Genomic DNA, 26,949 nt, shown 5'->3' with positions numbered 1-26,949 from the left:
AGCAGGGTAGAAAGCACTATGTTTATACTGCCTTGGAATTGTAATTAAAAGTCAGTCAAGAAACCAGATACCCCAGAAATGATTTAAAAGTTCTAGAATAAAATCATGGAAGTGTTTTTCGTGGTTTTATCTTTTTTTTCTCCTGATGAGAAAATGACCAAAAATTAGGCAAAACTCTCTAAGATTTTTTTCCCAAAGTTTCATCGTTATAGTAGTTATTCTCAAAATGCAACTTGAGAGTCATCCACGTAAGAATCCTTTTTGCTTGCCCCTCCCTCCCTCCCTCCCTCCCTCCCTCCCTTCCTTCCTTCCTTCCTGCCTCCCTCCCTCCCCCCTTCCTCCTTCCTTCCCTCCCTCCCTCTCTCCTTCCTTCCTTCCTTCCCTCCCTCCTTCCCTCCTTCTCTCCCTCCTTCCCTCCTTCCCTCCTTCCTTGGTTTCTTGGTTTCTTTGTTTCTTTGTTATTTTTAGAGAGGAGGTCTTGCTCTTTCACTCAGGCTGAAGTGCAGTGTCCTGGCCTCAAGCAATCCTCCTAGCTCAGCCTACCCAGTAGTTAGGACTACAGGCACACGCCAGCACATCAGCAAATTGTTGTCTTTTTTGTAGAGATGGGGTCTCACTATATTGCCCAGGCTGATCTCAAAACTCCTGGCCTCAGACAATCCTCACATATCAGCCTCCCAAAGGGATTTTTATTTTAAAAGTCCATTTCTATTGAATCAGAATTTGAGGTGTTTCCCTGAAGTCTGAATTTTTAACTGGTATCTAAATGATGCCTGGGTATAATAGATTGTAAGAACTTAGAGCATAACTGGGAGATTGGACTTTTTCCCCCATTTCTTTTTGTCCTTTCCTTTTCTTTCAACCCCCCGCCCAAGTACTTACAGTTATGTTCTTGTGCTGTGTTGGGCTCTCAACTTTAATTGCTGAGGCTCCTGTGCAAGTGGAGAAAATGACTAGAATCTTAATTAAGTTTGTTAAATTGGTTTTAATTTTACAAAACAGATTTAAAAGGTACAAAAATTACGGAAAATTTATTTCTGAACTTCAGATTTTACCTGAGGAATGGTACTGTTGAATGAATAATACATATGCATCTGAGCAGTTCCCATTATAGTTAAGTATCTCATTTTTTACTGTCTTGTGACTAAGATTGAATATGAGCTGGGTGAGGTGATGTATGCCTGTAGTCCCAGCTACTTGGGAGGCCAAAGCAGGAAGATCACTTGAGCCAGGAGTTTGAGATTACAGTGAGCTTTGATCATGCCACTGCATTCCAGCCTGGGCAACAGTGCGAGATCCTGTCTCAAATAAATGAATAAGAATTTCGAAATTTTGCTTCTCTTGGCACTGTCTGGTATAGATTAGTATCACTTCTTTTTGTCTACTACTTTTGAAGTGTAGAACAGCCCTCTTTTCCTTCCACCAAGCACAACTGATACTAGGTTGTAGAGCTGTAACTTTTTTAAAAAATCTTTTTACTGGCCGGGCGCGGTGGCTCAAGCCTGTAATCCCAGCACTTTGGGAGGCCGAGACGGGCGGATCACGAGGTCAGGAGATCGAGACCATCCTGGCTAACACAATGAAACCCCGTCTCCACTAAAAATACAAAAAAATTAGCCGGGCGTGGTGGCGGCGCCTGTAGTCCCAGCTACTCGGGAGGCTGAGGCAGGAGAATGGCGGGAACCCGGGAGGCGGAGCTTGCAGTGAGCCGAGATCTCGCCACTGCACTCCAGCCTGGGCGACAGAGCGAGACTCCGCCTCAAAAAAAAAAAAAAAAAAAATCTTTTTACTTGGAAGTTATTTCATACTTGCATAAGGGTTTCAAGAACATAAATAATACAAAGAGTATCCATATACCCTTTACTCATATTTATCAGTTGATGACATTTTATTCCATTTGTAAAGCTGTGACTTTGAATAAAACTTTACTAGAGACTGGAGGAGGATAAAAATACCACATTAAAAGCATAACATTTAACTGCTACTAGAAATGGCTATTCTTAAAACACATTTGCTTAGGTGGGGCACAGTGGTGTGCACCTGTAATCCTAGGTACTCTGGAGGCTGAGGCCAGAGGATTGCTTGAGCCCAGGAATTTAAGGCCAGCCTGAGAAACATAGAGAGACCCATGTCTAGGAAGAAAAATAAAAAGGGGAATATATTTGCTTATATCCAGCCTCTCAGATCATTCCAGAGCCTTCTCTCTGATTCTCTTTTTCTAGTCCCGGTATGGGCATCTCTAAGCCATGCTTTGGACTACAACTTTACTTAAGTTCTGCCATCATCCCCAACTCAATGCCTTGCCTTTAGATAAATAAGTTTTTTTCTCTTATCCTACTGCTCTCTAAGGCCCATCTCCTTTCTACCTTCCCCTGATCCCAGTGCATTCCTTTCCAGAGAAAGCCTGCTCCTGCACACAAGGACCAGCCAACCATCAGGAAAGTGACAGCACAGTTCCCAAAGCGTGGACTCTTCTGTCTTGAGTAAGGAGAAGATCAGGGCTATGTGCATACCCATATGGTCTGTTCTCTTTTCCTAGTCCTTTTTGAGAAAAGAAGACAGGATTGAAATGTACACCCACTATTCTTTTTTTTTTGAGACGGAGTCTTGCTATGCCGCCTAGGCTGGAGTGCAGTAGCACAATCTCAGCTCACTGCAAGCTCCACCTCCGGGGTTCACTCCATTCTCCTGCCTCAGCCTCCCGAGTAGCTGGGACTACAGGCGCCCGCCACCATGCCCGGCTAATTTTTTGTATTTTTAGTAGAGATGGGGTTTCACTGTGTTGACCAGGATGGTCTAGATCTTCTGACCTCGTGATCCACTTGCCTCGGCCTCCCAAAGTGCTGTGATTACAGGTGTGAGCCACTGCACCTGGCCGTGCACACACTCTTCTAAGAACAAATAATCTTCACATGTACCATCTAAAATTCTCTATTGGAAATAGCACTGCACTAACAATCTACAAGAGCAAGAAAGTGGTTCAGCTACAATATATACCCCCTTAATAATAAATAACAAAATATAGTATTTCAGTCTGCTATTTTTCTATGTGAGTTTTCTTTCTTAATTGAAATCCTCACTAAGATTTTAAAAACATAGCTAAAGGTGTCCTCCAAGGCAACTCTTTTAGAACAAACAGGACACCTATTTTAAAGACAAATCTACATCTCTGCCCTCAAAGGAACAAGCCATTTATAACATTAAAACTGGAAAAGTTTTTAGTTTTGAGAAATGTCAATCAATGGGCACTTTTTAATGCATAGGAATAAAAATTGCTTTATAAAAGTAATCACAGTATTAAAAAGTGAAACTGAAATTTTATGTATCAGGATCATTGTTATTTAATTGCTCTCAATAATTTCATAGAATAAAACATTCAGGAAACCTAAAATTATTTTCCTAACGGTGATTTACAATTTTGAACACATTGACAAAATGTGTTCTTGAGGTTAATGTATTCTATGTAATTCTTATGTAGCACCTGGACATTTGTACTATTGTTTAGTCAAGACTTTGATTCTTAATCATTGATTTAGCCTTAATGGTGATGAAACACTGAAGAGTTCCACATTAACAAATTCTATTGTTGTTAGAGCCAGGGCTTTGAACCACATGTTGAGTGTAGTTATTCCTGTGTGTCTAAATTACTTCAAGTGTGTTGTTGCTTTTATAATTGAATGCTATGCTGTTTTCAGTTCTTTTCAAAATACTGAAATCTGGCCAAGTGCTGTGGCTCATGCCTGTAATCTCAGCACTTTGGGAGGCCAAGGCAGGAGGATTGGTTGAGCCAGGAGTTCAAGAGAAGCCTGGACAACAAAGTGAGACTCCACCTGCCATCTCTACATAAAAGCAAACAAACAAAGAAACAAACAAAAAGAAAAAACCCAGGCATGGTGGTGTGCACCTGTAGTCTCAGCTACTCAGGAGGCTGAGGTGGGAGAACCACTTGAGCCCAGGAGTTTGAGATTACAGTGAGCTGTGATCAGGCCACTGCACTCCAACCTGGGTGACGGTGAGAGCCTATCTCAAAACAAAAACAAAAACCGAAAATCTAAGTACATGTTTTAAAAGTTTATTTATTTTTTATTTTATTTTTGAGACGGAGTCTCGCTGTGTCACCCAGGCAGGAGGGCAGTGGCGTGATCTCAGCTCACTGCAAGCTCTGCCTCCTGGATTCACGCCATTCTCCTGCCTCAACCTCCCAAGTAGCTGGGACTACAGGCGCCCATCACCACACCTGGCTAATTTTTTCTATTTTTTAGTAGAAACGGGGTTTCACCATGTTAGCCATGATTGTCTCAATCTCCTGACCTCGTGATCTGTCCACCTCGGCCTCCCAAAGTGCTGGGATACAGGCGTGAGCTGCACCCGGCCAGTGTTTATTTTATTTTATCTATGTATTCATTTCTTTATTTTTGAAACGGAGTTTTGCTCTTGTCACCCAGGCTGGAGTACAAACGCATGATCTCAGCTCACTGCATCCTCCCCATCCCCTGTTCAAGCAATTCTTCTGCCTCAGCCTCCCGAGTAGCTGGGACTACAGGTGTGTGCCACTATGCCGGGCTAATTTTTTTATATTTTTTGTAGAGACGGGGTTTCATCATTTTGGCCAGGTTAGTCTCGAACTCCTGACCTCAGGTGATCTACCCACTTCAGCTTCCCAAAGTGCTGGGATTACAGGCGTGAGCCACCGCGCCTGGCCTTAAAAGTTTATTTTAAAAGGTGGTCCTTTTACGAATTTTATTTAGAACTGAGTTATTCTATGTATTATTCCTTTCTTTAATGGGAATATGAGATTATGCCAATATACTTTTATTTTCTAATTTAGAACGATGTCTTTTTCTAGTTTGTTCCATCAAACTTTATTTCCTACTTCACCATGCCCAAAAATGAACAACCAAAAACAAATACCTAAGAAAGATAGTACCCAAATGTTTCACTTTGTGTTGATAAATGTGTTTCTGATTTCTGAGAATCACTTTTAGTCATTTCACTACATAATCTTTAAACTAAAGAGATGCTGAATAAGAAGTTGGGAGTTGTTACCAGGAAAGATAGCTGGACAAAAACTGAGTGTCAGTGTCAGTCCTAATACCATAGGGTATGATCTTCAAGTAGATTAGGAAATGGGTAGATTAAGAAATTTCCCTTCCCTTTCCCTTTCGTTTTTTCAGGGTCTCATTCTGTCGCCCAGGCTGGAGTGCAGTGACATGGTAGGCACACTGCAACTTCAACCTCCTGGACTCAAGCAGTCCTCTCACCTTAGCTTTCCCATTAATTGGACTGCAGGCACATGCCGCCACACCTGGGAATTATTAATTTTTTTTTATAGAGACAGAGTCTCACTCTGTTGCCCAAACTGGTCTTGAACTCCTGGCCTCAAGCAGTCCTCCTGCCTCAGCCTCCCAAAATGTTGGGATTACAGATGTGAGCTACCGTACCCAACCAAGAAATTTATTATTTTCAGTGATGGCAAGTTGATCAAATCCTGAGATTTTTTTACTCTAGCTAACAAAGCCAAAGGAAATTCTTTTATAAAAATCACAATGCCAGTTGATTAACGTATATTGAAAGATGGCTTTCCCTTTATCATGGTCACCCTGAAGAAGTGCAATGAACCTTTCCACTCCAAATTTCGTTTGGATGTCTAGGCTGATGATGCTACCCAGACATGAAGCGGGTATGAAAGAGTTTATTACTGACATAACAAGTCTTTCTGAGACGAGGCGGGCAGGCTCACAAGTAGATATAAAAATGACTTGAAAAAAAAACAAGGAGAAGAGACAAGCATAGCCTGTTATTGAGCTTATGGGGTAGGGTTAAGGTGAGGGTTCTTACCATGTGGGCCGGGGCTTGAATAGTTTGTATTTCCCACCAGTGCCAAAGAAAATATCACCCACACTTTCGTATCTGCTTGTACCCAATTGGAGAAGAAGGGTAAGAGGGCTTGCATGTAAACATCAAAAATTGAGTGAGACTATTTTATCCTTTTATCCTGTTTGCTTCCATTGCTTATTCTTACATTCAACACATCATCTTTGTAAGACCAATCCTTCCATGAGTTATACTGAAGACTGCTTGACTTGAGAAATTTTTTTCTTTTTAAAATGACTTCCTATTTCTTAATTCCTATTACTTAATGTTTTATGTTTAATAGTTCTTAAATGGCAGTCTTTTTTTTTTTTCTTTTAGTTTATCAGGAAAGAGGATGATATGATAGCTGGGAACATGAAGAAAATATTTAGAATTTTGAAAACCTAACAAAAATAATACATTCTTTGCACCCAAAATTTGTTTTTTCCTTTTCAGCTACCTAAATTCGTCACTGAATATTCAGTTATTTATCTTCCTTAAGCCTTAAACAACATAAGTAAAACAGGCTGCTTCTACTTGTTTCTGTCAGAGACTATTCTGTCTACTTCCCAAACTAGGCAGTGTGCCACCTAGATACGAAGATAAAAATCTCAGAGAGGAGGAAACTTGAGATAATTATAAAGAAAATGTGCATACACATTAGCCTTAAGTCTTTGGCTATTTCCTAAACTATATATGCACAGAATGAGATCCCAAGAAACCCAGAAGAAATACAGAGTTGGGAAGGATAAAAACTAAGCCAAGATTTTAGCAGTATTGTGATACTAAGTAGACACAGATGGGGTTGAGCCTTGTTGAGGTGAGAGATTGTTTACAAGTATCTTGCCTTGGCTTCTGTTGACCCCCCGGAGGGCCATCTTTTATAATAAATACCAAGCGCTGGGAATAAGGGCAACACTGAATAAACTTGCCCTTTAAAAGCCTAAAACCAAGTCTTAAAAGGAATGAGGTATTTGCTGTTACTCAATTTGCCTGCCCTAACAAAAACCTAACACCTCTTGGGAGAAGATAATACTACCCAGAGCTTCTGTGAATTTTTTACTCATGATATCTGGTGTTAAATCAGAAAATATGAGGGATCCTGGAAAACTGATACCAAAAAGAAAAGGAAATAGAGCCCACACGAGATCAGATGTTGTTATCAGAGAGAGACTTTAAAATAACTTATTTTTTTGGTTGGGCATGGTGGCACACACCTGCAATCCTAGCACTTTGGGAGGCCGAGGGAAGCAGATCACTTGAAGTCAAGAATTCGAGACCAACCAGATCAACACGGCAAAACCCTGTCCTGGCCAGGCGCAGTGGCTCATGCCTGTAATCCCAACACTTTGGGAGGCCGAGGCGGGTGGATCACCTGAGGTCAGGAGTTCGAGACCAGTCTGGCCAACATGGCGAAACCGCGTCTCTACTAAAAATACGAAAGTTAGTGCGGAGTGGTGTCATGCACCTATAATCCCAGCTACTCAGGAGGAGTCTGAGGCAGGAGAATCGCTTGAACCCAGGAGGCAGAGGTTGCAGTGAGCTGAGATTGTGCCACTGCACTTCAGCCTAGGCGACAGAGCAAGACTCCGTCTCAAGAAAACAAAACAAACAAGCAAACAAAAAAACCCTGTCTCTCCTAAAAATAACAAAAACTAGCCAGGTGTGATGGCACTCGCCTGTAGTCCCCAGGTACTCAGGCGACTAAGAATGAGAATCGCTTGAACCCAGGAGGTAGAGGTGGTTGCAGTGAGCCAAGATCATGCCACTGTACTCCACCCTTGGTGACAGGCATGGTGGCTCTTGCCTGTAATCCCAGCACTTTGGAAGGCTAAAGCAGGTGAATTGCTTGAGCTCAGGAGTTCAAGACCAGCCTGGCCAAAAAGTACCAAAAAAAAAAAAAGAAAAAAGCTGGTTATGGTGGCACATGCCTGGAGTCCTGGCTACCCAGGAGGCTGAGCTAGCAGGATTGCTTGAGCCCAGATCGAGGCTGCAGTGAGCCACGATTACGCCACTGCCCTCCAGCCACAGCAAGACCCTATCTCAAAAAACAAACAAACAAAAATCAAGAATTTTTAACATGTTAGAACAATAACAATAACAAAAACAGATTCTAGTGGACATTTTAGAATTGAAAAATAACATCTGGAGTTAATTCTAGTAGATTTAATAGATTAGATACAAGAATACAAAATTAGAGAACTAGAAGACAAAAATATTCAAACTTCTAATCAAATTAGCTTCCCAACATATCAGGATTATTCTTACCCATACTCAGGCTAGTTTCCCTTTTCTTCGCCTGTCCTCAACCTAAAACTTACTTTTCTTATTTTTTTCTTTAAAAATATTTGACAAATAAAAATTATATATTTATGGTGTATAATATGTTGTTTTGAAATATGTATACATTGTAGAATGGCTACATTGAGTTAATTAACATATGCATTACTTCACATGCTTTTTTGTGATGGGAACGGCTTAAAATCTACTCTCTTTGCAATTTTTAAGAATGTAGTATGTTGTTATTAACTATAGTTACCCTGTTGGACGATGTATCTCTTCACCTTATTCCTTCTATCTAACTGAAATTTCATTTTTTTTTTTAATTCTACCTATTGTTTCAAGTCCCAATTCTACTTATCCTATTGAAGGCTTACACACCCGATCTCAGTAGACAAGATTAGGAAATTTTGAGGAGTGGCGGGCATTGAGAGAGAGTTGCCTGGCAGGCCAACACAGAACACTGTTAGTCATACATGAAGTGCAAAATGTATAGATAGACAGGTGACTGACACCAAGTAAATTTAGCAGCAAGCAGCTGAGGTTCTAGTGATAGAATCTGGGTTGCAGAGAGAGAATTCTACTTTCCAGATAATCGGGGAAGCAAAACAGATCCTATTTGCAGATAAATTGAAATTAAGAAAATGTGTTATGAAACCATGGCAGGAAATGAAACCAGAGACCCCTAACCATAGCACAAAGTTAGTGGTATTGTCCACACAAAAAAAATAGGGCCAAGCCTCAATTCCTGGAAGTCTGTTTTTGGCAGAGTTGTTGAGGCGGGGAAGTAACACACTGAAGAACTCTAGCCAGGTAAAGAGCTGTAATTGTTGGCTGGGCGTGGTGGCTCACACCTGCAATCCCAGCACTTTGGGAGGCTGAGGTGGGCGGATCACCTGAGGTCAGGAGTTCGAGACCAGCCTGACCAACATGGAGAAACCCCATCTCTACTAAAAATACAAAATTAGCTGAGCATGGTGGCTCATGCCACTTCAGCTACTCCAGAGGCTGAGGTAGGAGAATGGCTTGAACCCAGGAGGTGGAGGTTGCTGTGAGCTGAGATCGCGCTATTGCACTCCAGCCTGGGCAACAAGAGCAAAACTCCGTCCAAAAAAAGAAAAAAAGATCTGTAATTGTTAAAGTTCTGCTGTATTGGAACCAAGTTGGTCCCAGAATCCAGTGATGTTTGAGTGGCTTCAGGTATGAAAATTGGAGGGCTTTGAAGACACGAAACATACTAGTTATTATCCCATGAATGTATAAATATAACTTTGCATGAATTATTCTAAGGTTGCTTTTTTGTTGTTAACGGGAGCAGTTGAAAGAAAAATACATGAACAAAATAAAGTTTTCTCAGTGGAAACTTAAAAGTCTAATATCTGCCCTTTTCTCATTTCTTTAGTTTTGCTCAGCACTTAAAATTCATTTTAAACTCTTTGTTTTCAGTTCCTGTGTTTTTCTTTTTTCTGTTTGTATAGTCTGGTAAACAGGGCTTGTCATTTAGTCTCTCTTTCCCATTGTTTGCCATAGTAACTACTAAAAAGGTAAGGATTATTGAGGTATAATTCGCACTTTTAAGTAAATTTACCCATTTTTAGTGTACAATTCTGTGAGTTCTAAAAAATGCATATGGTTATGTAACAGCCGCTAACATCAAGGTATAGACTGACTCCATCCCCAAAAGTTCCCTCATGCTATTCCCCTCCCCTACCTCCAGCCGCTGGCAACCACTGATCTGCTATGGCTCCCTTTTTTTTTACCTTTTCCAGAATGAGACATATAAATGGAATCATTTAGTATGTAGATTTTGAATCTGGCTTCTTTCCCTTACCAAAATGCATTTTAGATCTATTCATGTTGTGTAGAGCGTGAGTTCATTCTTTTTTTATTACTGAATAGTACTCCATTGTATGAATATGACATCATTTGATTATTCATGCACAGGTGAAGTACATTTGAGTTGTATCCAGTTTCTGGCTATTTTGAACAAAAACACTATAAATATTCACTAAGTGACTACTTTTTAAATTGGAACAGCTTAGAAGTCAGGCAGTGTGACAGTGTGGATACAAATCAAGTGGGAAGACACCTGAGACCTGGGATCTCATACTAGTTTTGCATCAGCCAGCTGTGATTTAAATAATTTAACTTCTCTGTGTCTGCTTGTTTTATAAAATGTGCCTCATTCAGGATTTACTCTAGTTTTGAAATAACATGGTTTTGTGCTGTTAAGACATTTACTATTGTCTAAGAGGAGAGACTATAAATGGTTACATACATTTTATAAAACTAATTATATAAAATCAACATAACTAATATTTAACCTTAGGAGTAATTTTGTCTCTTTAAGTTCAATCATGAATAGTTTGAACACAATATGATTTGCTTAATGAATTTTACAGGTCCTTATAATATCAAACTTTTTATTAACTGTATAATCCAACTAATTTTACATTGGAAAATTATTTTGATAATACATTTTTTTTAAGACAGTCTTGCTCTGTCACCCAGGCTGGAGTGTAGTGGTTTAGTCTAGGCTCACTGTAGCCTCAACCTCCTGGGTTCAAGCAATCCTTCTGCCTCAGCCTCCAAGTAGCTGGAACTACAGGTGCGTGCTGCCACGCCCAGCTACTTTTTTGTACTTTTTAAAAATAGAGACAGGGTTTCACCATGTTGGCCAGGCTGGTCTTGAACTCCTGGGCTCAAGCGATCCACCTATGTCAGCCTCCCAAAGTGCTGGGATTACAGCCATGAGCCATCACATCCAGCTAATAATACTCTTAAATAAAACGTTTGATAAATATTTTCTTTTAAAATATTTTAGGCTTTATTATTAATTAGCATTTATTTATTTTTTTAATTTAGATGGGTCTAGGAAAGACAATCCAGGCAATTGGAATTGCTTACTTCTATAAAGAGGAATGGCCTCTGTTAATAGTGGTCCCTTCGTCTCTGAGGTACCCTTGGACAGAAGAAATTGAAAAATGGATCCCAGAGCTAAGTCCAGAAGAAATCAATGTTATTCAGAATAAAACTGATGTTAGGTAAGAACCACTTTTTAATCTTTAAGAAAAAAAGTCTTCCTTGTGTGTACCTGGTATGTATTCATGTTTTAGAATGCAATATCACCTATAGATCATAATTTAGAAGTGGAATAAGTAGTATGGATAATTTTATTTTACATTTTAAAATATGAATTATTTATCTAAAACCCAACAGTATATTTTATTTCTAAGTTCCTTTATGGTACATTTTTAAAGTAAAAGTAAAATATGTATACTTTTAAAGATATATATATATACACTTTATATGTACCTTAAACATATTTGAAACTATCTTAAGGTTCAAAAATAAATCTCACAACTTTTCATTGATTGACTTGAAGCTTTGTGATCTTTTATTGTCAGCAACTTTAGTAGATTTTGCTTTCCAATTTGTTAATTAATATGCAAGTTTTGTGTATGACTCATTAGTAAGTTTGATTTTCCTTATTTATAATTTTAATATTTTATATCTTGAAAATATTTGCTTTGTGTTTATTGGAGGCTCTCACTCTAAAATCTGTTATAGTGTTGTTAGTATTTTTTTCCTCATTTTGCTTTCTAGCCATTAGAATAAGACAACCAGTTTGAATATTGATGAGCTGTTACATGGAATGTGTAGGTGATTCATACAAATTATTTCTCTGGAGGTTCAAAGTTATCTATTTCTGAACCTTAAATAAAAAGCAGTACATCTACTGAAATAAATATCTGTTAATACTTAGATTTTTTAATTTTGGTATTATTGTACTGTATTTTATTCTCTAAGACTATTAACATAAAAGGTATATGTAAAAATAAAGTTGTCTTATGAATGTGGAAGGAGGAAGCACAAAATGTATGGAGGGCCTTTTCACTTTCAACTTTGCAGTGCTAATTCAGTGGAATGTATCTTTATGGGCCCAAGAAAATCTGAACTCTATTTGCATGATTAAAATGAAAAAATTGCTATCTTATTCTAATCATGATAAATAAATCTCTCCAATAAAACCACATGAAATTGAAAAGACTTACAAATTTAGAGAATGTAGAATTTTTGAAGACCTCCAAAACCATCATGTTAGTTATACCTTATTTATTTAATGTAATTAATTACTTTTTTTTTTTTTTTTGGAGGTGACATCTCACTCTGTCGCCCAGGCTGGAATACAGTGGCACCATGTTGACTCACTACAACCTCTGCCTCCTGGGTTCAAGGGATTCTCCTACCTCAGCCTCCTAAGTAGCTGGGATTACAGGCACCACCAACCACGCCTGGCTGACTTTTTTAATTTTTAGTAGAGACGGGGTTTTACCATGTTGGTCAGGCTGGTCTCAAACTCCTGACCTCATGTGATCCGCCCACCTTGGCCTCCCAAAGTGCTGGGATTACAGGCGTGAGCCACTGCACCTGGCTGATATACCTTATTTAAATGTTCATATTTAAATTTTCTTAAAATGACTCTTCTGTCATCTTTTATAGCTACTAGGGCTAGTTTTTATATTATTTTGAAAATATACTCTTGCAGTTAAATGGTGGATAATATTTTTATTTGAATTGTATTTGGGATATGTTAGATATATCTACAACTCCAGAGTAGAAGTTTCCTGGAGGATGTTAGTTAAGGACAGAAAACTACCCAGGGTCTTCCAGGTACTTAAAGAAACAGGTTTAGGTGTATACCAATATGTCCACCACAAATACCTATACTTTCCTTCTGGCTTATATCAGTTATGCTTGGACTGTTTACTAGTCAAGACATGGTAGGACAGAAGCTACAGACTGCTGCAGTGGCCTTTGAAGCCATTGTCTCCTATATGTTGCGCTCAATATACCTAAGTTAGATAGTAATAGTAATTAATCCAGTACTTTTCTTCTTCAGGCTCTTCCTGGTGTTTGAATACAGTGAGAAAATTATAGGTCTCGGCCAGGCGCAGTGGCTTACGCCTGTAATCCCAGCATTTTGGGAGGCCAAGGTGGGTGGATCACGAGGTCAGAAATCTAGACCATCCCGGCTAACACAATGAAACCCCGTCTCTACTAAAAATACAAAAAATTAGCCAGGTATGGTGGCGGACGCCTGTAATCCCAGCTACTCGGGAGGCTGAGGCAGGAGAATGGCATGAACCCGGGAGGCGGAGCTTGCGATGAGCCGAGAGAGAGCTTGCGGTGAGCCGAGATAGCACCACTGCACTCCAGCCTGGGCGACAGAGCGAGACTCTGTCTCAAAAAAAAACAAGAAAATTATAGGTCTCTGTATTAAGTAGATTAATCCAGGGCTTAAAATGCAGTTGCCCTAGTGGTTCTGGCTGCTTAGGACCTCTACCTTTTCTGTTAGAGGACAGAGAATTGCAGAAGACTGGCTCTGTCCTGTATTTTTTTCTGGTGATATAGAAAATGCAAAAGTGATATGTCTTAGTATTAATGAATTTATTTGTCTATTTCATTCTACAAACTTTATTTGGGATCATAGCACTGTATATGAATACTACTAAAAGATGAGTAAGACACATTCCCTGCCCTTACCAATCTCATGATATGGTAACAGACATAAATATGTAAATGAATAATTTATTGACAGCAAGATAAAGAATATTACAGATGTGTGAATTATAGAAATTTGAAGATCAGGGATCATTTTAGCTCAATGGCGCTTGATGTGAGGTGGTACCCGCCTCTTCTAACCACACTTCACACTTCATCACCTTAGGTCCAGGAACTTTTTTGTTGTCACAGTGACTTGTCCACTGTCCCTTAATGGATAGGACCAGGAAGTGAAGCTCTGCAATGCACTCAACAGCCCTGTACGTCTGTTCTGCTACTGGTATTTTGAGCAGGAGGGGCTGTTCAGTGCACCGCAGAGCTTCACTTAGTCCTGCTCAAAATACCAGTAGCATCTGGATTGAAAAACTGCTATCTTATTTGTGTGAAGGTTTCATTAAGAGTCAACTAGTATTTAATTATCCATTTTATGCGTGATCCTAGGTACACAGAAGCAAATATTGTCAGAATGTAATGTGACTTGTTGGATGTCAAAATCTTTCAAAGATCATTTGACTAAAACTTTGGTTTTGGTTATGCAAGACTGTAAATTTTGGATCCTGTTTTATTAGATTTGAGGATTGTGAAATCTTAAGAGTTTCAGTAATAGTACCATCTCCTTTTATTTTTCCTCTATTCTGCTTTCTTCTCCTGTGTGTTTTTTCACAATAGAGTTGTATTGTTTATGATAACGTCATTACTGAGATATTTTTTAAGTACATGGATTTTCTTTTCTAGGAGAATATCGACCAGTAAAGTGACAGTTCTGGGTTATGGTCTCTTAACCGCAGATGCAGAGACTTTGATAGATGCACTGAATAACCAGAACTTCAAAGTAGTTATAGTGGATGAATCACACTACATGAAATCCAGAAATGCAACTCGCAGCAGGATTTTATTGCCAGTAGTACAGAAAGCCAGACGAGCCATTCTTCTTACAGGAACACCAGCTTTAGGAAGGCCTGAAGAGGTATTACAATCCTTATACTCTGAACTTAAAAGAAGAGAAGGGAGGTAGGAGGGATATTGAATTAACCACCTGTTTTGCAATTTTTGATTTCAAATTAGATGCCTCAAATGCTAGAGGAGTACATTGGGAATTTCTAGATAGTACGTATGTTTTATCATGGCTATTTTAATCTATTTACATTTAAACTTTAGCCAGGCTTGTAGGTGTGTATAAAAAACAGCTTTTATCTTTATGATAAGGCTTCCATACATAGTACAACTGTATAATATTCTTCACAATGTGTTCCTGAGGTTCTTCTATGGTCTTAATCTTCATTTATCCTATCTATTTTACATTATAAGCTGCTTAGGATTGGGATTGAATCTACCTTATTTCTTTTACATTGCATTGCAGAACTTCTTTCTGTTCTTTCACTTTAAGATTCACATTTGGGAAAGTAAAGAGAAACTAAAGCTTATGTGCAGACCAGATAAGGTATCTGCCTAGAATGAAAGAATAAGGCATGCATTTGATATCCCATTTAGCTTTTGCTACTCTAAGAGATGGGTAGTACATGGAGTGGTTAAAGAGTTAGGAAGAAGACATGATAGGAGAAATGTCTGTAAGTTTTAGTGTTCCTTAAGGAAATTCTGTTTACTAATGAACACTGAATCATGGAAAAACATGGGTTGTCTTGTAGGGTTGCTGGGAGAATTAAAGGTAATACTGCTTTGAAAGTACCTCACCCTGTGCCTTGTCACATAGTCACTCAACATATGGTAGCCAATATTATGTTAATTTTTGAGCCAAGCCTGGGTGACAGCTATTATCATTGCCTGTCTAACAGTATTACCTAAGCTCTACTTTCAATTCTATCCTGGAAATCTTGTGAGATACATATAAAAGTACATAGATAGTGATGATAAAATGTTTAATTTTACCTTTTACAGTTTTTTCTCTTGGATACCCACTGACAGTGCTGTGGCTCCAAGTAATTGACATATGTCCCCAAATTATGTCATTGAATAATAGGGGTGATTATATCCTTTAAAAAAAAATCATGAAACATATCCTTCAAGATACTCAGTCCTACTGAGTCCAGTGAGTAGGCTGGACTCAGTAACTCATGCCTGTAATCCCAGCACTTTGGGAAGCTGAGGCGAGTGGATCACTTGAGGCCAGAAGTTCAAGACCAGCCTGGCCAGCATTGGTGAAACCCCATCTTTACTAAAAATACAAAATTAGCTGGGCATGGTGGCCTGGCCTGTAGTTCCAGCTACCCGGGAGGCTGAGGCAAGAGAATCACTTGAACCTAGGAGGCCAAGGTTACGGTGAGCTGAGATCTGACCATTGCACTCCAGCCTGAGCGACAGAGTGAGACTCTGTCTCAAAAAAAAAAAAAAAACCATACATTTTAAATGATGATAACAAAATAAATACTCATCTACTTATTATCGAGCATAAGAAATAGAACATTGACAATACAACAGTGGCTCTTACATCCTACTCTTATCACATGTCATTACTTTTCACTCTTCACCTATGGTAGCCACTATTCAAACCAAGGGTAAATACCAATTTTGTGAGTCCTAATGATTGTACAATTTGTGTTTGGGATTTTTTTTAAGAAAAATAATATAAAATTTGAAATTCTAAGTTAGGAGTTTTGAAATTAGGAAGTGTGAGTTCTCTCATTTTGTTTTTCTTTCTTTCTTTCTTTCTTTCTTTTTTTTTTAAGACAGAGTCTCACTCTGTTGCCCAGGCTGGAGTGCAGTGGCATGATCTCAGCTCACAGCAACCTCCACCTCCCAGGTTCAAGCAGTTCTTCCACCTCAGCCTCCCGAGTAGCTAGGATTACAGGTGCGTGCCACCACGCCTGGCACATTTTTGTATTTTTAGTAGAGACTGGATTTTACCATGTTGGCCAGTCTGCTTTCAAACTCCTGGCCTCAAGTGATCTACCCATCTTAGCCTCCCAAAGGGCTGGGATTACAGGTTTGAGCCACCGCGCCCAGTCTATTTCCACTCTAATCTTTATTGTGACCTTCCTTCCATTTGCTGTGTGTTGTTTGCCCTTACTTTTCCAGTGTGTTAAGGTGAAAAATCAGGTTATTGATTTGAGTTCTTCTTGTTTAACATAGGCATATGCAACTATTAATTTCCCTCTTAGCACTATTTTTGCTGCAACTCATGTTTTGGTATGTTGTGTTCTCAATTTCCCTTATCTCAAAGTGTTTTCTAATTTCCTTTGTGATTTCTTCTTTGGCCCATTGGTTATTTCTGAATATGTTGTCATATTAAACGGACATAAAGCACTGAAGTCACTTTAGAAAAATTTAGGAGTTACTTAAAACGTTACTGTATCACCCAATAATTTTATTCTTAGGTGTATACCCAAGAGAACTGAAAACAAGTTCTCACCAGAAATTATATACTCATGTGTATAGTTACATAGTAGCATTATTCATGATATTCAAAAAGTGGGAACAAGTAAAATACTCATCAATTGATGAATGTATAAACAAATGTGATATAGCCATACAATGGAATTATTTGGACCTAAAGAGGAATGAAATACTATATATGCTATAACATGAATTAACTTTGAAAGCACTATGCTGGGTGAAATAAGCCAGATACAAAAGGCTGCATATTGTATGATTCTATTTATATGAAATGCCCAGAATAGGCCAAGTCATAGAGACCGAAAGTGGATTAGTAGGTGGCAGAATTAGAAGAGAGGAGAAATAGGCAGTGGCTACTAACGGGTATGGAGGTTTTTGGGGGGATGATAAAAATATTATAGAATTAGTCATGATTGGTGCACAACTGTGTACTGTGAAAAGTACTGTGAAAGCCACTGAATTATGTTCTTTAAAAGTTTAAATAGTATATGAATTACATGTCACAATAAAGCTGTTGGTTTTAAAAAATATATTAAAATAATGAGACAGTACTCTGTGCAGCCTATCAGAGTTGTAAAAATGAAAATGTTTCATGATACTATTGATGGGAGTGTAAATTGGGATAATCTTACTGGGCAACATGGTAACATTATCAAACTTTAAAACAGTATATACCTTAGAATCAGCTATTCCATTTCTAAATATAATCCTACATCACCTCTAATAGAAATGCAAATGGATGGATGAATGAATGGATGGATGAATGGATAGATGATTAATAGATATACTACACCTATATATTCATATATATATACACACACACACACACACACACAAAGTTTATGAAGTTGTTAGTATTAGTAACTTCATAAAAGCTAGAAATAGGCCGGGCGTGGTGGCTTATACCTGTAATCCCAGCACTTTGGGAGGCCGAGGCGGGTGGATCACGAGGTCAGGAGACCGAGATCATCCTGGCCAATAAGGTGAAACCCCGTCTCTACTAAAAATGCAAAAACAAAATTAGCCGGGCGTGGGAGTGGTCACCTGTAGTCCCAGCTACTCGGGAGACTGAGGTGAGAGAATGGCGTGAACCCTGGAGGCGGAGCTTGCAGTGAGCCGAGATTGCGCCGCTGCACTCCAGCCTGAGCGACAGAGCGAGACTCTGTCTCAAAAACAAATAAATAAAATGCTGGAAATAGCCTATATGTCCAATATCAGGAGTCTGTTTAAATATTTTACAGTACATCTACATCATAATGGGTTGCTATTCAGTTTTGTTTTTGTTTTTGTTTTTTATACTTTTTGTGCTAGGGTACATGTGCACAAGATGCAGGTTTGTTACATATGTATACATGTGCCATGTTGGTGTGCTGCACCCATTAACTCGTCATTTACATTAGGTATATCTCCTAATGCTATCCCTCCCCCCTCCCCCCTCCCCCCTCCCCCCACACCACAACAGTCCCTGGTGTGTGATGTTCCCCTTCCTGTGTCCAAATGAACTCATTGTTCAATTCCCACCTATGAGTGGGAAAATGCGGTGTTTGGTTTTCTGTTCTTGCGATAGTTTGCTGAGAATGCCATTCAGTTTTTAAATAGTGCATTATTATTATATTGTTTATATAAGGCTTTAAAACTAAATAAAAATAGACACGTGTACTTTAAAAGTGTCTGAGACATGTTTTATGGGACAAAATTCTAGTTGTGTAACAATATATGTGATATGATCCTCTTTATGTGAATAAATGTATGCTTATATCAACATAGAAAAATGTGTATTTATACAACACATGACGATTACCCCGATGAATAAAAGGGAGAGGACTTGAGAAAGAAAGAGTTGGATTTTCTTTTATACTTCCTACTATTTTGTTAAATGGTTTTATCATTGTAATAATAATTTACTTGAAAATATTACAACATATTATGAACACTTGTATTGTTATAGCTTTTCATGCAGATTGAAGCTCTCTTTCCACAAAAATTTGGAAGATGGACCGACTATGCAAAAAGATACTGTAATGCACGCATCAGGTAAGACAAACTATTTTCCATAAGTTTTTTCCTTACATATTTACTGTGAACCTTGCTTTATTAATCATTCTTTATTCCAGTGTTTTACAAATTTGTGGTAGCTATGAAATAATTGGTGGATTTTTTTTTTTTTTTTTTTTTTGAGACGGAGTCTCGCTCTGTTGCCCAGGCTGGAGTACAGTGGCCGGATCTCAGCTCACTGCAAGCTCTGGCTCCTGGGTTTACGCCATTCTCCTGCCTCAGCCTCCCGAGTAGCTGGGACTACAGGCGCCCGCCACCTTGCCCGGCTGGTTTTTTGTGTTTTTTTAGTAGAGATGGGGTTTCACCATGTTAGCCAGGATGGTCTTGATCTCCTGACTTCGTGATCCACCCGTCTCGGCCTCCCAAAGTGCTGGGATTACAGGCTTGAGCCACCACGCCCGGCAATTGGTGGATTATTATGTATAGGTGGATGAACTATATGTAAAATAAATAAAAGTAATAGATAATGGCAAAGTCTTCCTTTATTTTTATTTTTTGCTTTCTACTTTTTATTTTTGAAATTGTTTATTTTTATTGGCTACATTTACATGTACATTATACAAAAGTAAAAAGTGTTTCTTCCACTCTTGTATCTCAGCCAACCATTTCCCTTCGCGTGTAACCATTGTTGGCACTTTCTTTTGTATCCTTCTGAAGATACTCTTTGGGTGAGCAAGCATGTATAATACAAAACATGATTATATGTGTATAATATTACTTCATTTTATTTCAACATATATAGCACAATTTGTGTATTATTCTGCAGCTCGCTTTCTTCATCTAGTATGTATTGTAGATCTTTCCATATCAGTTACTCAAAGAGCTTTGATATTCATTTTATTTTATTTTATAGTATTTTTTTCAGACGGAGTCTCTGTTGCGCAGGCTGGATGGAGTGCAGTGGTATAATCTCGGCTCACTGCAACCTCTGCTTCTGATGTTCAAGCAGTTCTCCTGCCTCAGCCTCCTGAGTAGCTGAGATTACAGGCATGCACCACCATGCCCGGCTAATTTTTGTTATTTTTACTAGAGATGGGGTTTCACCATGTTGGCCAGGCTGGTCTCGAACTCCTGACCTCAGGTGATTCGCCTGCCTTGGCCTCCCGAAGTGCTGGGATTACAGGCATGAGCCACCACGCCCAGCCTGATATTCATTTTAAATGCTGCATCTATTATACTGTTTAGAATTTATTTATGCAGTCTACTCTTAGTGGACGTTTATAGTATATAGCTATGCATACAATGCAGCAGTGAATATCTTTGCACATGTTGAGAGGTAGTATTTTATAGTTCTGAAGAACATGGAAATTTAGAGCTAGACCACTTGTGTTTTATTTTCACATCTACTATTGTGGAATGCTTCATTTTAGAAAAGTAACTTTATCTCCTCATACCTCAGTTTCTTCAGCTCAAAAAAAATGGCAAAGTATTATGCCTGCCTTGGAGAGTTATTATGAGACTTATATTACCTAATATTTATAAAGTGCTTGAACAGTGACCATACGTAGGGAGTACTCGATAGTTGTTAGCTATTTTCATATTTCATGCCATATACATAGGGGAAAAAATCTTAAGATAAAGTTATAGAAGTGAAATTGCTAGTTTAAAGGGCATGTGCATTTTTATATTATTAGATTTTTCCAAATCATGCTCCATGGAAGACACAGCTTTTTATATTTCTACCAGCCCTATGCCAGATTGTTTCTTTTTCCATACCTTTCAAACATAGTGAAATATAAATTATTTTATTCTTGGCCAATGTGAACTGATAGTAGCTTTAATACACATTTGTCCATTATGTCATTAAATGCATTTGAGCATTTTTTTTCACACATACGTGTTACTTGTACTTTTTTTCTGTCAGTTGTCTGTGCGTGCTGCTTGCCCTGTCTTCTAAATGTATTGGCTTTTTTCTTGATATGCTGAATATCTTTATATATTACAAAAATAATCTCTTTGTATGTGATATGAGTCTCTCATGGTTTTTTCCCAATGCATTTTTTTTTTATAATTCCTTTAAATAACACCACATGGTCATGGTTTTCTGATGCTTTTTAAAGAGCTCCAAAGTACAAAGATAAAATTCTTCTAAATTGTTTCTATGAAGTCAAACACTTAATACCAAAATCAGACAAGATAGCACAAAAATGAAAACGAGTCTACAAATGCAGAAATCCTCAATATTAATAGATTAATGAAATCCAGAAACTCATTAAAAACCTAATATATTGATTATATGCAAATGACTTTCACATTAGGAATTCAAGGAAAGTTGAATATTAAGAAACATATCAATATAATTCGCCATATTAATAATGACAAAGAGAAACCTCATCATCTCTATACGTGCTGGGAAGTCCTTAGGTAAAATATAGCATTTACCCTCCCCGTATTTTTGGGGTTTTTTTGTTTTTGTTTTTTTGTTTTGAGACGGAGTCTCACTCTGTCGCCCAGGCTGGAGTGCAGTGGCACGATCATGGCTCACTGCAACCTCCGCCTCCTAGGTTCAAGCAATTCTCCTGCTTCAGCCTCCGAGTAGCTGGGACTACAGCCGTGCACTAATTTTTGTTTGTTTGTTTTGTTTTGTTTTGTATGTTTAGTAGAGACAGGGTTTCACATATTGGCCAGGCTGGTCTCGAATTCCTGACCTCAGGTGATCCACCTGCCACAACCTCCCAAAGTGCTGGGATTACAGGCGTGAGCTACCACGCCCAGCCAACATTTACCCTTGATTACAGTTTTTAATAAATTTAGGGTATATATGTATAAGTGTGTCTTTACATATATATGTGTGTATATGTTTATGGGTGTCTTTCAATCCCAAAACAACTACCACATGAAACACTAAAATCAGGCGCGTGCCACCACACCTGGCTAATTTTTGTATTTTTAGTAGAGACGGGGGTTTCACCATGTTGGCCAGGCTGGTCTTGAACTCCTGACCTCGTGATCTGCCCACTTCGGCCTCCCAAAGTGCTGGGATTATAGGCGTGAGCTACCACACCCAGCCAAGATTTTACTTTTTTCTGAATTTATTTGTAGATATAATATATTCAAATAAGAATATTCTCCTTGTAGATCCAGAAAATTGATTCTGAATATTATTTGAAAAAATAAGCAACAATTGTCAAGAAAGTTATGAAAAACTAGAGTATAAAAAGGGGGCCCAACACAGCGGCTCATGCCTGTTGTAATCCCAGCACTTTGAGAGGCCGAGCCGGGTGGATCACCTGAGGTCAGGAGTTCGAGACCAGTTTGGCCAACATGGTGAAACCCCGTCTCTAAAAAAAATACAAAAATTAACTGGGTGTGGTGGTGGGCACCTGTAATCCCAGCTACTCAGGAGGCTGAGGCAGGAGAATCGCTAGAACCCAGGAGGTGGAGGTTGTAGTGAGCCAAAATTGCACTGTTGCCCTCCAGCCTGGGTGACAAGAGCAAGACTCTGTCTTAAAGAAAAAAAGGGAAAGGGATTCTTTCCCCTCTTCTTTTGAAATTGTTTATTTTTATTGGCTAGATTTACATGTACATTATACAAAAGTAAAAAGTAAGTGTTTCTTCCACTCTTGTCTCTCAGCCAACCATTTCCCTTCACATGTAACCAGTGTTGGCACTTTCTTTTGTATCCTTCTGAAGGATAAATAAATTCCAGATGAGTGAAATATTTAAACATTATTAAATAAAACCCTAAATAAAACAGAGGACTTCTTTTATAACTTTGTTGTAGGGAAGTCATAAAAAGGAATATATTTGATTGTGTAAGAATTTCAAAGGTGTCACCCTTCTGGAAAATATATATAAAGTAAAAAGAAATTTCTAATTAAGGAAAAATTATTTATGTGTTGCAAATTAAAGAGAAGGCTAATTTCAATGACTGAGAAAAATGTGCAAAAAATGTAAACAAATAATTGATAGAAAAGGAAATACAAATAGGTTTTGACTGCATAAATCTAATTGATAAAAGAAATGTAAATTGAAACTATAGTAAGACAAATTTTTAACTATTATAGTTATAAAAATTATAACGTTTAACAAAACAGTATATCAATGAGCATATGAAGAAAAAGGAACTGTCTTACATTGTTGAAAGGAATGTAATGGCTATACCATCTATTTGGGGGTTTTTTTGAGACAGGGTCTTGCTTTGTCACTCAGGTTGGAGTGCAGTGGCACAGTCATGGCTCACTGCAGCCTCAGCTGACTTGGCTCAAGTGATCCTCCCACCTCAGCCTCCCTAGTAGCTGAGGCTACAGGGATCCACCATGTCTGGCTAATTCTTTGTGTGTGTGTTTTTGTTGTTGTTGTTGTTGTTGTTGTTTCTGAGACAGAGTCTTGCTCTGTTACCCAGGCTGGAGTGCAGTGGCATGATCTTGGCTGACTGCAACCTCTGCCTCCCGGGTTCAAGCGATTCTCCTGCCTCAGCCTCCCAAGTAGCTGGGATTACAGGCATGTGCCACCACACCCAGCTAATTTTTGTATTTTTAGTAGAGACGGGTTTCACCACATTGGTGAAGCTGGTCTCAAACTCCTGACCTCAGGTGATCTGCCCGCTTTGGCCTCCCAAAGTGCTGGGATTACAGGCGTGAGCCACCACACCTGGCAGTTTTTAAAAATTTTTTGTAGAGATGGGGTCTCACTGCATTGCCCAGGCTTGTCTGGAACTCTGAGCTCGAGTGATCCTCCCACCTCAGCACACTTAAGTGCTGGAATTACAGTCATGAGCCACCCTGCCTGACCTATACCATCTATTAATAGAAATTTCACTATAGCTACCAAACATTGAAAAGCCCATACACTTAACCTAGCAATTAAAATTTAAGTTTATCCTATACTTGTTCATATATACTATTTTATGTAATTGTTCATGTATGTTCTTATACATGTGTGTTCACATATTAAATACACAACATATAGATATACACATACACACATATGCACATATGCAAAATTTAAATTGCATGTTTAATAAATAATACATGATTGGATAACAACTAGTTGTAGAGAACTTACTGTAAATTATTGTACATCCATACAATGGAATACTGTGTAATCTTGATGCAACTTATTTCTAAGATATAGTGTTGAAAGAAAAGGAAATTACAGAAAATTTTGTTATCTTTTGTATTTTTTAAAACGTGTATGTGTAAAACACACACACTGATTTTCCCTAGATACCTTGAAATTGTCAACATGGTAACCTCTGATGCCCCTGACCCAACTGACAGTCTCTGAGACTTCTCTATAGAAGCCACTGGGCACTGTGGAGTCCACTTTGCATGCTATTAGTTTAACTGTTCAGCATAATGTGATTACCCAGCTGGCTGGAGATTTATAACAAGAGACCACTTTGCAGTGGCATGTGATCAGTTTGATAGGGAATTTGACCTGCATTGTGTTCCTCACTGGAGTGAGTTACTAGCTAGAAGCTCTTTGAGGGCAGAACACTTGTTTTTTCCAGTATTCTATTCCCAGTGGCTAACATGGCACCTGGCACATGATATCCAATGTGTATTCAATTATTGAATACTAGATCTGGGGGTTTTTTTTGTATGCTAGATCCATGTAACTTCTTGACATGAATAACATTATTCATCTGCTAAATTCACAGATGTTGTCAAACTAATAGGGTTACTCAGATATAACTTAAAATTGCTCTGAAAATTGACATAGTATTAAAAAACACGCAGCACAATCATCTTGGAGAAGGATTTCTTATACTTTAGATTTGGAGCTTCTGGAATAAAAGGGCTGAACTAAGTGCTTTGGGTAATCTTTCCCAGCTTAAAGTTTGGTTTCTTCATATTGACTTTAAAAATCATGAGCAAAATAGGGATTCTTCTTATAAGTGAAATGCTAAGAGGAGTTTTTACATAACTGACACTGTTACATTTATTTTACTACTTCTGTTTAAAGAAAAAAATAGACAAACCAGTATAATTTGGCTACTTTCTATTAAGAATTTTAAGTTAATATAGTTTTGTGACTTGGACTGAGAGAGTTTTATGACACAAAGTTCTTAGTTGTTTTTCTGGTAACTGGGGGCATAATTAATTTGCTAACATCAGTTCTGATTAAACTATAAATCCATTTAGATGCCAGTTTGACCAAAGTACTAACTCTTTAGTCTTTACCAAGTGTTTTTTGTTTTTTTTTTTAACAATACATGGAAATGACTATAATGATTTTGCTACAGTGCCACAAATTAATATCCCTTCCCTCCACTTGGAAATCAACAGTAACAAATGTAGTAAACACTGTAAGTTGCCTACCCCGTCTTCCTTCCAAACAGATTCCTGATTTACTTCAGGTATATATACAAATCTATAGGACTCTGGGAAAGTTGACTTTGTATCCTTTTTCGCTGGTGGATTCTGGTCATTCTAAGCCAGTTAGCACATAATATTCTTCAGACAACTGTTAGTGGTCTAGGGTTGGTCATGTGCCAAGCATGCTGAAGAAGGGCTTTGTTTCAAGGATGGAGGAAAAGATAAGCATCTTAAGCTGAATATGAACAAAGAAGCATGTTGTCCTACCTGCTGCTGGTAGCTGTCTTCTGACCATGTTGGGTATCGGGTTTAGATGAGGCAAGCTTTTTAATGGCACAGTGAAGAGGTGCAAGGAATCCAAGAGTTGACCAATCCAAGAGCCTTTCTGGACTCTGAATTCCTTTTATTCATGTTGTAAAACATTCCTTTTTTTATTAAGCGGTCTTGATTCAGAGTTTCAGTTGCTTATAGCCAAAAACCATGGTTCCTGGCACATTATTTCTAAATATTCATTTTGTTCCTATCATAGGTCTTTTTTTTTTTTTTTTTTTTTCATGGTGCTGGGTATTGTTGGGAAGCTCTTAATCGTAATTCTTGCAGACTATAAATGCCAAAAGTTTGCCGACATAAAACAAACATACTTATCAGTATTTATCTTCTAGAGTCTGGAACAACCTATGTGGTCAATAAGCATTTCTTTTTTCTGTTTCATGACTAGGACTTGTCATATGACAATAGAAAGAGACAGTACACCTGTCTCTTTCTTACTTAATGCCTACTCTGTTTCATTAAGAGATTAAAATTCATCTCTGTGAAATGCTTTATGATTGTGGAGGACATGTTCTGTTTTCTGGAGAAAGCCATTTCAAGATTAATATCATGCTTCTCAAAAGGCATTTTCTTTCAGGTTCCATTTCAGAAGTTTTATGTTATTCCTTTACTTCTTTACCTTGAAAGCACTATGGTTCCATAGACTCTAATTCAGCTCAAGTCACTTCCTGGCATTTTAAGTTAGTCTGTGGAATGCTATATATTTTTCCATAATGTTTTGATTCTGTGAAGGTGTCATTTTCACACTATAATTTTGCAGAATGCAAATTTTGGTTAGTTATTCAGTTCTAGACCCATATTTTATATTTGAAATGTCATGACTGTATTCAAAATAAGTTAAGTGAAGCTTCAGCAAGGGGTTTGCTTTTATAAAGTGTATTAAATACCTAAGTAATGACAAACAGAAATGTACTACTGCAAATGTAGTTCAGGGATGAGAAGTCAGGGTATAGGTAACCAACTACCTGGTTTGACTTGAGACAGACAGCAGAAGTATTACTCAGCCAGAACATCTCTTATCCAAAATGCCTTACATCATTCACTTTACAGGGTTATATTTAGAGGAAGCTATAAATACAAATATGATTTGGAGAAGGCAACATATTCAGTTGTCAACCATTAGCACATTGTATGATCAATTGTTAAAACTAAAAGACTTTGGAGATCACCCAGTTCCCCTCTGTCATTTTGTAAGCACTTGGTAAGTTTAAATGGCTTACTCTATCTCACTTTCTTTTATGTTTTCTTTTTC

General features: G+C 38.2%; 1 protein-coding gene across 37 annotated transcripts in view; it reads left to right on the top strand.

The window, feature by feature from the left end:
* The window catches only part of ZRANB3 (zinc finger RANBP2-type containing 3), a 321,730-nt gene that overhangs the window by 151,091 nt on the left and 143,690 nt on the right, over positions 1–26,949 (top strand). For 25 of the 37 annotated variants that reach the window (XR_012421088.1, XR_006691008.3, XR_012421090.1 and 22 more), the window contains 3 exons: positions 10,999–11,177; positions 14,434–14,665; positions 18,998–19,083. Coding sequence is in view for 31 of the 37 variants with exons in the window: in XM_045366986.3 (XP_045222921.2) it covers positions 10,999–11,177; positions 14,434–14,665; positions 18,998–19,083 (497 nt within the window). In the remaining 6 variants the exon portion in view is untranslated. The remainder of the gene's footprint in view (positions 1–10,998; positions 11,178–14,433; positions 14,666–18,997; positions 19,084–26,949) is intronic. The other 12 variants (XM_074008961.1, XM_074008963.1, XM_074008960.1 and 9 more) reach the window with 4 other exon arrangements.

The sequence above is a fragment of the Macaca fascicularis genome, chromosome 12, assembly GCF_037993035.2.
Source record: "Macaca fascicularis isolate 582-1 chromosome 12, T2T-MFA8v1.1".
In the NCBI taxonomy this organism is placed as follows: domain Eukaryota; kingdom Metazoa; phylum Chordata; class Mammalia; order Primates; family Cercopithecidae; genus Macaca; species Macaca fascicularis.
Note: the sequence above shows the minus strand (reverse complement) of the source record. Positions and strands in the feature narration are given on the sequence as shown.